This window comes from Peromyscus leucopus, chromosome 4 (genome assembly GCF_004664715.2).
Source record: "Peromyscus leucopus breed LL Stock chromosome 4, UCI_PerLeu_2.1, whole genome shotgun sequence".
Taxonomy (NCBI): Eukaryota; Metazoa; Chordata; class Mammalia; order Rodentia; family Cricetidae; genus Peromyscus; species Peromyscus leucopus.
The window spans coordinates 123,457,780-123,469,362 of NC_051066.1; the positions used below are offsets into that span (position 1 = coordinate 123,457,780).

General features: G+C 54.3%; 1 protein-coding gene across 1 annotated transcript; it reads right to left on the reverse strand.

The window, feature by feature from the left end:
- Positions 1 to 5,026: 5,026 nt before the first annotated feature.
- Nkx2-2 (NK2 homeobox 2) lies at positions 5,027 to 8,074 on the reverse strand. The gene is made up of 2 exons (XM_028881844.2): positions 7,390 to 8,074; positions 5,027 to 6,444 (listed from the first exon to the last, which is right to left on the reverse strand). Exons 1-2 carry the CDS (start codon positions 7,646 to 7,648, stop codon positions 5,882 to 5,884), a joined length of 822 nt encoding a protein of 273 aa, XP_028737677.1. The 5' UTR covers positions 7,649 to 8,074; the 3' UTR covers positions 5,027 to 5,881.
- Positions 8,075 to 11,583: the final 3,509 nt, after the last annotated feature.

An 11,583-nucleotide genomic window follows, 5' to 3' on the forward strand; every position in this document is an offset into this window, starting at 1 on the left:
GCTCTACCTCCAACTTCTTGGAAAGGCACCCGGCTATGGGTGGAGGTGGAAGGCATCCGCACTCTTGTATCTTTTTCTTTCCGGATTCCCCACCCCTCGCAGCATCCTCTGCGTTTAGTTTAGGCCTTGGCACAGAGTTGGGGTACTTTTAGGGAATGGGATGTTCCCGCCTCCCGCTACAAGACCCTAAAGCATCGGCGCGGCGTCCCCCCCCCTGGTGGCGAGACCACACTACTGCTCGGCTTGCGGTGTGAAGGCAAAAGTTCCGGTTCCATGCCTTTCAGGACTGTAAGATGCACCACAGCCTAATTAGATTTGAGGGATGAACAGGAGCACCTAGAGGCGAAATTACTTGGTGGCCAAAAGGTGAAGGTCTCTTCTTTCTAGTATCTCCCGCTAAATGGGGTAAAGGATTGGACTGAAGTCAGAATCTCTCTGGACTCTCCCAAAACTTGGACACCGTCCATTATTACACTCTTACAGAGCTACCTGCTTCGCGGTCATCTACAGTGGTCCGGGACAGCTCAGGATCGGGGGTCGGCGCCTGGGCGCCACAAGCGGGAATTCCCAAGAGCTCAGCACATTGCTGGCCCACTGGACCAGTTTGTTGAGGTTTGTGGGGTGGGGACTGAAGAGAGCGCGGAAATGGAGGGAAGGAAGAACTACAACCCAGAAAACGCAGGATGTGCAAATGGAGATGTCCCTTGAGGACGCTCACTTGCTAGGCCCCCCAGATAAGTGAAGATAGAGGCGCTGCTCCTATGGTCAGACTCTAACTCTAGTTCCGAGCCCGACTCCTCGTCGGCCTGCTTACCGGGCTTGGACCTGGGACTGCGCTTTGGTGGAGGGCAGCTGGGGGTCTCCGGGAGTGGAACCGAGTCCGGTTGCGTTCCAGAGACAGAGGGACTCCGTGGGTCCCTTAGCTCCTCGTAGGAGAAAAGCGCTCGGACGCCTCCTAGCGGCGACGCGCGAAAATCCTAGCTTTTCCCACCCCACGTGGTTCACTGAGCAGAGGAAAAATTCGCTTGCAAGGCCTCTTTTCCGCACTTGCTCTGATGGCGGCGCTGAGACCTATTCTCCCCTTTTAATAACGATGCCCTGGGAGGGGAAAAAATAGAGGCTTTTAAAATCCACACTCGTGTGTGTGTGTGTGTGTGTGTGTGTGTGTGTCGAGGCGTTGGTGAAAGCAATAAAACTCAGATCGCTTCCTTGCGAGATAGCGGCAGCTATAATGCTCCGAGGGGATCAGGGTTTATTTGCAGATCCTGGATAAAAGATGATATATCGACGAGGTTTAGAGTGTCACTGCGCCTGGCCTCTCGGGAAGCCACAAGTACATATTTCCTGAAATACCACCCAACACAATATCTAATCCAATGCCACTTAAGCACTGGGAGGGAACGCCGGCATCCCACAACTTTGCACCCAGCTTTTCAATTCGAGGTGGAGAGAACCCACCCCTCCCTGGTGGGGTCTAGGCCACCTCAACGCTCCTTCTCTGGCCCTTGTCTTTGGTCCAAGTGATCACTAAACGATGGGCCTTAATAAATACATTTGAGAAATGTCCTTATGCTCCGCAAATATTGGATTAGCTTTTCAATGACCAGGCTCTTGAAAAGGCTGGAGAAATCCACGCCAGGTCTCAACTAAGCCCAACAGTCAATAGGTAAGGAAAATAAGTTATTTCCCTGGTGGGAGCGGGGGATGTTAAGAAGGGGGTGCCTGCTCTGTGGAGTTATCTACCGCGATGGCGGTTCTAACGGAAGAGGAGAGGGGAACAGAACTTTTAAGTAACTTGACATTTTCATCAATTTAGTGGTGCTCATTCAAGTCCGGCTTTCTGCAGAGAAACAGGTCTACCTTTTATTTCCACAACCCTGTCTGAACTCTTTTTGATTGGAAAATATGCTGCTTATTTGGGTGATGTTTGTGGGGGTAGAACCAACTTAGACTGCTTAGGGAAGGCCACCCCGGGTGTGTTCTTTCTAAGCACTGCTCTGTACAGGAGACACTGAGAATTAAGGAGAGGGTCTCTTCAGGTGAAGACTGTGGAGTAAGTTTCTGAACAGGCTCTCCCTGGCACTAAGACGCCAGAAGGCTATACCTCTGTAGTTCAACTAAGAAGGTGCCCCTCAGCTGGCTTTGATAATCAAGTGATTCTGACTGATGCAAGGTGCCTGGGGACTGGCTGCTGTCGCAGTCTGGCTGGGCTGAGCAGCCCCCTGGGACCCTCAGCCTCTTGGGTCTTTCCAGAACTATGTGGGAGGCCCTTCGAACTACCAGGCTGTGAGTGCAGGAACACAAGGGACTGGGTTTGCATAGATCCTGAAGCCCAGACGCCCTAGGATAGTCAGAAAAATCACTAGGCCCTGGGCACCCCAGGCCTGTCCAGTGGCTTCAGCATGGGGTACCTGGCTAGTGGAAGCCTTACTGCTGTCATCTCAGATAGAGTGCACACCAGGGGCCCAAAGCGTGTGTGTGTGTGTGTGTGTGTGTGTGTGTGTGTGTGTGTGTGTGTGTGTGTGAGAGAGAGAGAGAGAGAGAGAGAGAGAGAGAGAGAGAGAGAGAGAGAGAGAGAGAGAGAGAGAGAGACTGAGACTCTGTGTGTCACAGGGGCCTAGGCGGGGCAAGCGCCCTCTGAAGCCATCAAAGACAGGGTGGCTTTTTTCCCCTCCTCCATCCTCCTCCCCAATAGATATAGCACGAATTTTTAATGCGTCTTCCTTTCACAGACAACAATACAGGGTTTGAAAGCCGGACACAATTTGGGTTTTGTGCGGGTCCCTCCTCGCGCTCCCTCGGCCCAGCTGGCCATATGGAATCCAGCATGGAGTCCGCGGATGACAAAGGGACCCAGTGACAGGCCCAACAAAACCCCAAGGAGACTTCTGCCTGACTCCGGGATTCACTGCCCGCGATAAGCGCGCTGAATGGTGCGGGTGGGGGGCTGGGGGGGGCTTCTCTCTCTTCCCCTCTCTGTCCTCTGCGATCCTTTCTCTGTCCCCTTTTAATATGCACGCCTCTAACAGCTCCAGCTCCCAGCTTTCCCATTGTGCGGTTTTGTGCGGCCCTCTGTAGATTGGGCGAAGATAGACTGCCGAAGCGGACCCTGCGCGGGGTGCGCTCCCAGGGCGCTAGGGTTAGGGCCACACAGGGCTCCACGGGCGCTTTTATTGACTCCTTAGGGACCCGAGGACAGAGAGGGGCGGGCACAAGACCCACCTCCCGGGACTAGTGAGTGCACACACTGAGAGCGCAGGCCTGTGGGCCTTAACCTGCCAGGCAGTGGAAACCTGCAAGAGTTTGGGTCTTTGCACTCCCCTGAAGGTGGGGGAGGCTTTTGTGACTGTTTGTAGCAGAAGGCCTGGGCCTGGAACACTCAACACTTATCCCTCCAGGGCTGCCCATTAGACCTCCCGACAACCCCGCAGGCCTGGGGCTTAAGAGAAGTTGCGCTTGGGCTAGTGAGTGGTTGATTCTAGGGCAGGTTGGGTATCTGCCTTTCATATCGCACAGCAAAGCATAGGCAGTGAATTCTCTGGCTTTTACACACAGCAAAACAAAACCCCACAGTTTCCAAGCTTGTGAGTAGAACAAAGGGAGACTTTTCAGCATTTAGGAAAACTGTCCCCTTCCCAGAGTTGAACCGGAGATAGGAAAGGACCTGTAGTGGGGTATTAGAAAGACTCTGGCGCCCTCAGTGACGGGTGTGTGTGTGCACAAGGCAGAATAAAGTGCAATCACGTCCCTGGGTGTGTAGTGCAGATTTGGTCACAAGGATAATCATGTTTGCTTTAGATATTGAATTAAATCTGATCACCAACTGGAGGGAGGAAGAGAGAAAAAAATCAACTGGGATGGCTCATTTTGCTCACCTCCTCCTTAGCCCCAGCCTCAATGCTGGAGCTCTGGAGGACCAAAGACACTATATCCAAATAGACTGACTTCCAATCTCGCGCATCTCAGCAATTGCTGGGTTCTGACTCACGCAGCCGCGAGTGAGACTGAGTAGAAGGGTGTGTGCTCTGCCTGGCTCTCCGAGGCGCTCGCCCTCAGGACCGTGTTTGCTCCAGCACTAAGCAACTAGATGCAACCTACCGGAACCCTGACCGTGAGAGTTCCTCCCTCCTTCAACCTCTACTTTCTAACCATTCACCCAGAGCCACGACCAAGAAACCAGGAACTACGCGCGCGGTGAGACCCAGCTCCAGGGGATCCTGTCCCAGACGAGAAGGACGAAAAAGATGGGGCATCAGTAGTGAGAAGGCTGGGTTGCCTAGGGTCGCCAGTGGCTCTCTTCCCTGGCTCCCAGAGCCAAAGAATTGGAGGAGGGACCAGGAACACCTGGTTGTGAGCCTCAAAATGCCCAATCTTAGCTCTCCCAACCCTCTCCCCCGGCGCCCGGGCCTTGAAGAGGTCAGCTAGGCCTCAACTTGGTACACAGACATTGAAAAAGAAGTGCAAAGTAAAGAGAAAGCCGTCAGACTCAACCTCGGATGCCCCCCCCCCCCTTAGCAAGGGGTAAATCAAACGCAGCGAAGTGAAAGCCATCCATGAAGTGTAGTGGCTTCAACAGCTTTTCAGGCTGAAGGAGCCACTCGTAGATTTGGGCGAGTGAGGGGGGCTTGTTCTCCTTGTTTGGCGTTACCCAAAGTCACTTTTCCTCCCCCCTGTTGGGGATTCAGAGAGCGCACAGAAGCCCTCGAGCGCCAGGGCCAACAAGGACTTTGGACCACCGGCTAGCAGGCTGAAGGCCAAGCTGTTCCTGTACTGACTGTCCGGTCTGTCCGGAAGAGGCCTATCCCGGGCGCTGCTCCACCGGCTGGGTACCTGGGGCCCCTGGGCTAGAAGAAGAAACACCAGTACCAGCCCGGAATACAACCCGCCCAGACTCCAAGCTTAATGCTCCCCTCCCCTCCCTCCACTGGCAGGGAGACACAGTCAAACGGAGAACTGGGCTTGTTTTTTTTTTTTTTTTAAACACAGGATTTTTATTAAAATTCTTATTTAAAAAAATTGAAAGCTTTCAGCGCCCGGCGCTCTTAGGGAACCACGCGAAACTTCTGAGTTCCAAGCTCCGGGGCTCAGGATCCGGAAAATGGGGCCGGGGGTGTCTCGCCTACACATGTTTTCCTTTTCTCATAGTTGAAAAAAATGTTTGCATTGAACAAATTAAAAACAAAAAGAAAATTAAAAAAAAAAAAAAACGGAGGCAACTCAAACATAACCCATCCAGAACAAACGACAAAGAGAGCGTTAGGCCTGGTGAGGACACAGGCCCATCCAGAAGGTCATTTGGCAAAGATGATCACCAGCGATATTTACAACGAAGAGCGAAATCTGCCACCAGTTGTGGGAACGTATACATGGCCATAAATATTTAGCATTTTCTTATATAAAAAAAGAAATCCTCTATATTTTAAAGTGTTCTCCACTTGCTTAAGAAGGCTGACAATATCGCTACTCACACAAACATATTTTACAAAATTCACGAAAGCAGTGCGGGGGATGGGGGCTGGTCCTTTCTCTTTTCAAGTGACGACGACGTTAAGGTTGGGATAGTTTGGTCCCCTCGGGGAGAGGCAAAGAAGCGAAGCTGCTGCGCAAACATTCTGTAAACACGACTTAAGAGTTCTGTCCTCTCCAAAGGTTCCGCAGAGAGAGGGATGGGGCAGAGTCAGTAGATGGAATCTGCCACTCTGAGGAGGCACAGGCAACCGCCCGGTGCCTCCTCAACTGAGCCTAGCGTCGGCTCGACTCTATAATAATAATTATAATAATAATAACAACAACAGCCGTGGTAAGGATCGAGTCCTCCTCGCCACCGCCGCCGCTGGGGTGGGGCCAGGGCCTCCGGCCTCGAGTCCTGGAGGGGCGGCGCTCACCAAGTCCACTGCTGGGCCTGGACCAGGGGGTGAGCTGTCGGGTACTGGGGGGTGCTGGCCGAGCTGTACTGGGCGTTGTACTGCATGTGCTGCAGCGACTGCGCGCTGTAGGCGGAAAAGGGGATGCCTGCCTGGAAGGTGGCAGCTGCCAGGTCCTGGGCTTTGAGCGCGTGGCACGGTTTGCCGTCCCTGACCAAGACCGGCACGGCCACACGGCGCGGCGAGGGCAAGGGTGTCACCTCCATACCTTTCTCGGCCCGGGCACGCTTCATCTTGTAGCGATGGTTCTGGAACCAGATCTTGACCTGCGTGGGCGTGAGGCGGATGAGGCTGGCCAGGTGCTCGCGCTCCGGCGCCGACAGGTACCGCTGTTGCCGGAAGCGCCGCTCCAGCTCGTAGGTCTGCGCTTTGGAGAACAGAACTCGGCGCTTCCGCTTCTTGCCTGCGTCCCCCCCGCCGCCCGGGGTCTCCTTGTCATTGTCCGGTGACTCGTCAGCCGAGGGCTCTGGGGACTTGGAGCTGGAGTCTTGGGGGGGAGCGCTGGCCGCCAGCCCGTGCACTGGGTGGGGTGGGAGGGGGAGAGAAGCGCATCAGGCGCCTGGAGGCCAAAGTGCCACCTGGGCCACCCGGAGCCCCAGGGATCTTCCGTGGGCCCGTGGCCCTGGACAGCCCAGACCCACTGCCTTTGCGGTAATCTCCGCCCGCTCCGCGCCCGGAGGAAGCCGTCGGGGTCCGCTAGGGTTCAGAGGAGAGTCTGCGCAGTGGGGGCTCTGAGGTTCAAGTTTCTAGGGGTTCACACACTACGAGGAGAATTTAGCGCGGGGCAGAGTGTGGGCGATCATTGAGGGTTAAGGGCTCCGGCCCCCTTAAACCGTTTCCTCTCTGGAGAGACGTGGGCAGATTTTTAAGAGGAAAACCTCACAATCCCAGCATTGATGGTCTTGGCGGGGTAAAGCAGATTTGGGGGGCTTTCGCTTTTGGTTTCCGGCTTTCTGGACACACACACACACACACACACACACACACACACACACACACACACACACACACACTCGCCGCCGCGCGCACCACACAGTTTCTTTACAATCATGCAGCGGCAGGATGAGCTACTTAAACCCGAAGCCTCCTCCATCCTCCATCGCTAGCCGGACCCTGACCGCTGGCTAGCTCTAGGGAGCGGAGCCAAATCCTCTGGGCCATCGGAGTCCAGGGGACTCCGGCCAGAGCCATCAGTCCGGTTGACATCTCTAACCAGCCTTTAGGAAGCATCTCTGTTCTCTGCTTTTAATTCCTCAGGTGGAAAAAAAAAATATGACATCAAGTATTCTGCAGGGACTGGGGAGAGGGATGTCTAGCGAGGAGGTAAACGTTTCAAAATCTAGGGATCCGGGGTGGTGACTTGGACCGTAAATGGCTCCTTCCCCTCCACTCCCAGCGTCCACCCAGGCTACTGCCTCAGCCATGGAGGCATCCACAGCCCTTGCGGCCAAGTTTCGCTACTTACGGGAGTACTGGAGGCCCTCGGTGCTGGCCAGCCAGCGAGTGTAGGGGTTGTCGTTGCTGTCGTAGAAAGGGCTCTTAAGGGGCAGGCTCTGCACCGCGTCCAGGGCGCCCTGCCCCAGCGGCCCGGCCCTCTTGGCGGGCTCCGGCCCTTCGCTTTCCTCCTCCGGCCCTTCGGCCACAGAGCCTTCCTCATCGTTGGTGTCCGGAAGGTCCAAGATGTCCTTGACTGAAAACCCCGTCTTTGTGTTGGTCAGCGACATGGTTCCGGACCCCGCAATTTATGCCGCAAAGTTGTAGCTTCACTTGGTCAATTCTTGGTACTCCCCAGCCCGGCGGGCGGGGAGGGGGGGTTAAGGGAAGGAATGGGGGAGGGATGGGGGGATGGGTTTTAATTATTGGGATAATTATTATTTAAAACGAGAGGAGGACACTGTGGGAAAAGGGAAGAGGGAGAAATAATAAAGCCCACCCGGCGCCTCTCTCTTCTCAGAAAGCACGCGGAAATGTACGCAGTGACTGGCGGCCTGCGCGCCCAGCGTCGCGCGGCCTCAGTTTGTAACTCCAGGAGAGGTGCCAAGGTGCCGTCAGCTCGGGCTCCGGCGGCCGCTCCGCGCGCGGTGGCGGCTGGTGGCGAGGGAAAAATGGGCCATTGCCCGAGCGATCAGTCCATATAAGGCTGGGCTCCACTCACGAACCTGGGGAGGGGGGAGGGGGAGAAAGAGGGAGGGAGGGAGGGAAGGAGGGGATCGAGGGAGCGAGAGAGGGGTGAAAAAAAAAGGGGGAAGAGACATTAAAAACGCAAAGGTTGGCCACGTGTGGGCGGGTCTTGGGAGTCAAGTGGATGAAGACAGTATTTGCAGATGTGAAATTGTGGGTTTTGGGGAGCTCTGCGCTCCCAGCCAACGGCCCTCTAGAGCAAGATGAGAGGTGTAACGTGTCAATTAATTGCAAAGATGGGGAGAGCTTTTTTCCTCTCCCAGTATTTACATACAAAGGGCCACCACGTCGCTCGCGAGTCCACACACTTGAAAGGGCCGTTTTAACAAATTGCATCTTAAGGCGGGGGGGGGGGTGGGGTGGGGGGACGACGACGACGACGAGGACGCTGGGGTGAGGAAGAAAACAAAACAGAAAGGAACAGGAGGAGGGAAAAAAGAATCCTCTTTAACATTCACCGGTTCCTACCTCCCCACGACCCGCGCGCACCCCCCCCCCAACACACACCAGCTAGCCAGAAAATTGGCGATTTGTGGCGCCTTTGGAAAAGGGGGAGGGGTGACGGCTGAGCCGCTGAAATCTCTCCTTCCCATCGCTGGTGGTTCCCTAAACAAGATCCGGTTCAAATGGCAAGAGCCCAACTTCTGTAAGCCTCCTAGGTCAATATTTTGGTTGAAGCTTAAGGATGAGTACTAGAAATGACAAGTCAAGTAATTGATTCTAGTTAACCGCGAAAGAGCTGGAAACCCAGGAGAGGAAAAGGCTTGGACCTGCCAGAGCTACCACTAGAGAACCCACCCCCCTCCGAAGGCCCTTTATTTGCTAAAGACTCATTTATCGCCCCCCCTCCCCGCCCCCAATTTCCTTGCAGTAGAGGAGGACTCGAGGTTCACAGTCTGCTCTGCGGGCAGTCCAGGGAAGGGAGGGGCGGGAACCTGCCTCTCTGTCTGTGGGACCGGGTTCGGACCTGCGCCCCAGAGCCGTTGGCCTGGGCTTATTTCCGGGCTTATTCCACGGTGTAGAGGGGAGAGCTGAGAGCCTCGGTCCCTTCCTATCTTTTATAATCCTGGCCTCTCTGGCCCAGCTACTACTCCAGCCTTCAGCTAAAGGTGGAGAGGCCGAAGTGTGTGTGTGTGTGTGTGTGTGTGTGTGTGTGTGTGTGTGTGTGTGTGTGTGTGTGTGTCCGATCCGGGTGAGGACCCAGAAAGCCACCGAGAGGAGGTTGAAGGACTAGTGGTTGTTGCTGCATTTTCTCTTGAGTTTCCTTCTGCTTTGCAAATCCTTTAGTTTCTCCAGTTTTTGCTTTCCTCGGAGAGTGCTGGGAGAGCACACTCTGGCTCCCAGCTAGCATTAGGTTAGTGTGAACTTTCCAGCAACCTCTTTCAAACCTGGGAACTGAACTTCCCTGACTCGGGAAGGAAAATGCTGTATCTCACACACCCTTCATCCAATTTAAGTTTAGGAGATGTGGGGCTGGGAAGGAAGTTTGCTACCTACTGTTTGTACACCTTGCCTAGCGTCAGGAGTGGACTTAGCCTCAAGGTGTGTGTGTGTGGGGGGGGGCAGAGAAGATCAGGCTTGGGCCTTTTCTTTCCAATTGTCCCTGCTTGGGCCTTTTCCCCCCAACTGTCCCTGCTTGGAATGCCTTAGCCTAGGGAAAGCGGAGTGCTCCAGAGCTGAATCCTCCTAGCGCACAGCTGCTTGGGCCACGGCGGCCCCCCTATCAGCCCCCGGTTTCCAGAGCCCTGTAACAGCGCTTCTCTCCGAGCTGCTCAGCGGCTTTCTGCAGCTCTTGCTGCCTCGCCCCCAGTATGTGACGTGGGTGACAATGGCCCAGGTTGGAGCGAGCCCCACGTCGGCGCGTCCTGGGTGGTCGGACCCGGGCAAACACAAATACAAACCGATTGCTAAGCTGCGGACAATGAGCGAAATGTAGACAAATGTCCCGCTCCCGTTGGAAGCCTTTGTCCAGGCCCGGTTTTTGCATTTATTTCAGTGGCGAAATAATACATGATTGACGCTCTCTTTCAATGTGTCCTAACTGTTTGGAATAAATCTAAGGTTGTCCCCAGTTGTCATGGCATTCAACCCTTTTCAATGGACCTATCTCTTCATTCATTTCTGAATCCGTCCACAATATTAAGGAAACCCCTTCATGTCGACGGTCCCCATTCCTCTTTCTCCTAGTTTTTCTTTTCTCCTTTCTTCCTCTTTTTTTCCTCGGCAAGAATTAGTATCTGGTTTGAAACGTGTTCCTCAAACTTACAACTCTCTGTGTCTTTTCCCCGCCCCCTCTTCTCCTTTTTCCAGCGTCTTTCTCAGTTTTCCTGCCTGTTGCCTCTCCCTCCCTCCCTCCCTTCAGACTGGGGCTCACTGCCTGGCTGCGTGGGAGGAGAAAAGTCAGCTTTCCAGAAGTGGGGAAGAACCCAATTTGGATCCAGGGGCAGGGTGGGCTTGCTACACTCTTGTTACTCAGTGGCTAACCAAATATCGGGAGAAATAGTTTCTCAGCTCAAGCATTGCAGAAAAAAAGCCCTCTCCCTTTGTTCCTGCTCTTCCTTGTCTGACTTAGAGGAGGGGACTTCCTTGGAGACCAGGGAGCCTCTGCAGGAGTGGGATGTGGGGCTAGAGCACAGCTTGGTTGGACCAGGCCAATTCTCGGACTGGGTGGAAAAGGAATCCTTTATTGTTGCCAATCTCAGAGCCACCTTTAAGTCTTTGGCGTGGATGTTCTCCTTCCTGGGAGTCACCTGGAGCCTGCCCATTCCCTTGGCTTAGAACTACATACATAGTTCTCTATAGTTCCCAACTTTGCTCTCCCTTTCACTAGGCATAGTGGGCCTTTTTTCTCGGAAGTAATCAGGGGCTATTGACTATGCCCCCTTCCCTGCAAAGTGCACCAGAGAACTGTTTGTTTTTCTAAGGGAATCCTGGGAATTAATGGTGGGGAGGGAGTGCTTGGCTGGGCGCTTTGAGACAGACACCCCTCAGCCCCAGTTCACTGAGGCAGCTCAAATTCCCAAAGGCCGAGGCTGCCAGTAGGTTCACCAAGACCTGCTCTTGGGTCTCAACTAAAGGGAATCACAAGGCAGCTCAGCCTTTTCTGGAGTACCTGAGGGCTTATCCTTCCCCTGCCCACTCAGGCAGCCACCTGGCTTTCCCCCAGCTCCACTCTCACCCTTTGAACCGGTTTTTGCAGGTCTGAGGGCACCTGACAGCTAGACCAGGAAGGCCAGAGAAGCTCAGCCCTTGCCTTTAGCTGTGACTTACTACAGCAAGACCCGCACTACTGTCTTCTCCTAGGGGACCCTGGGAGTACTGTTTCTTACCCCTTCCTGGCCCTGGGGTTTCCTCGTCTGCTTCCAAAGCGCTAACATTTGCAATTGAAAAGGCAAAGGAAGCCCGCTGGGATGCTCATAATTGAAGGGGAGAAACTGGGCTTGTTAGAAGAAGATCATAAAATACAAGTCCCCCAGGA

What these genes read in the sequence shown, in the direction of transcription:
- Nkx2-2 (XM_028881844.2), bottom strand. Translation starts at nt 7,648, where the DNA reads ATGTCGCTGACCAACACAAAGACGGGGTTTTCAGTCAAGGACATCTTG. An exon ending in CGAGGGCCTCCAGTACTCCC is followed by an intron (nt 6,445 to 7,389) that starts GTAAGTAGCGAA and finishes CACCCCACCCAG; the next exon opens with TGCACGGGCTGGCGGCCAGC.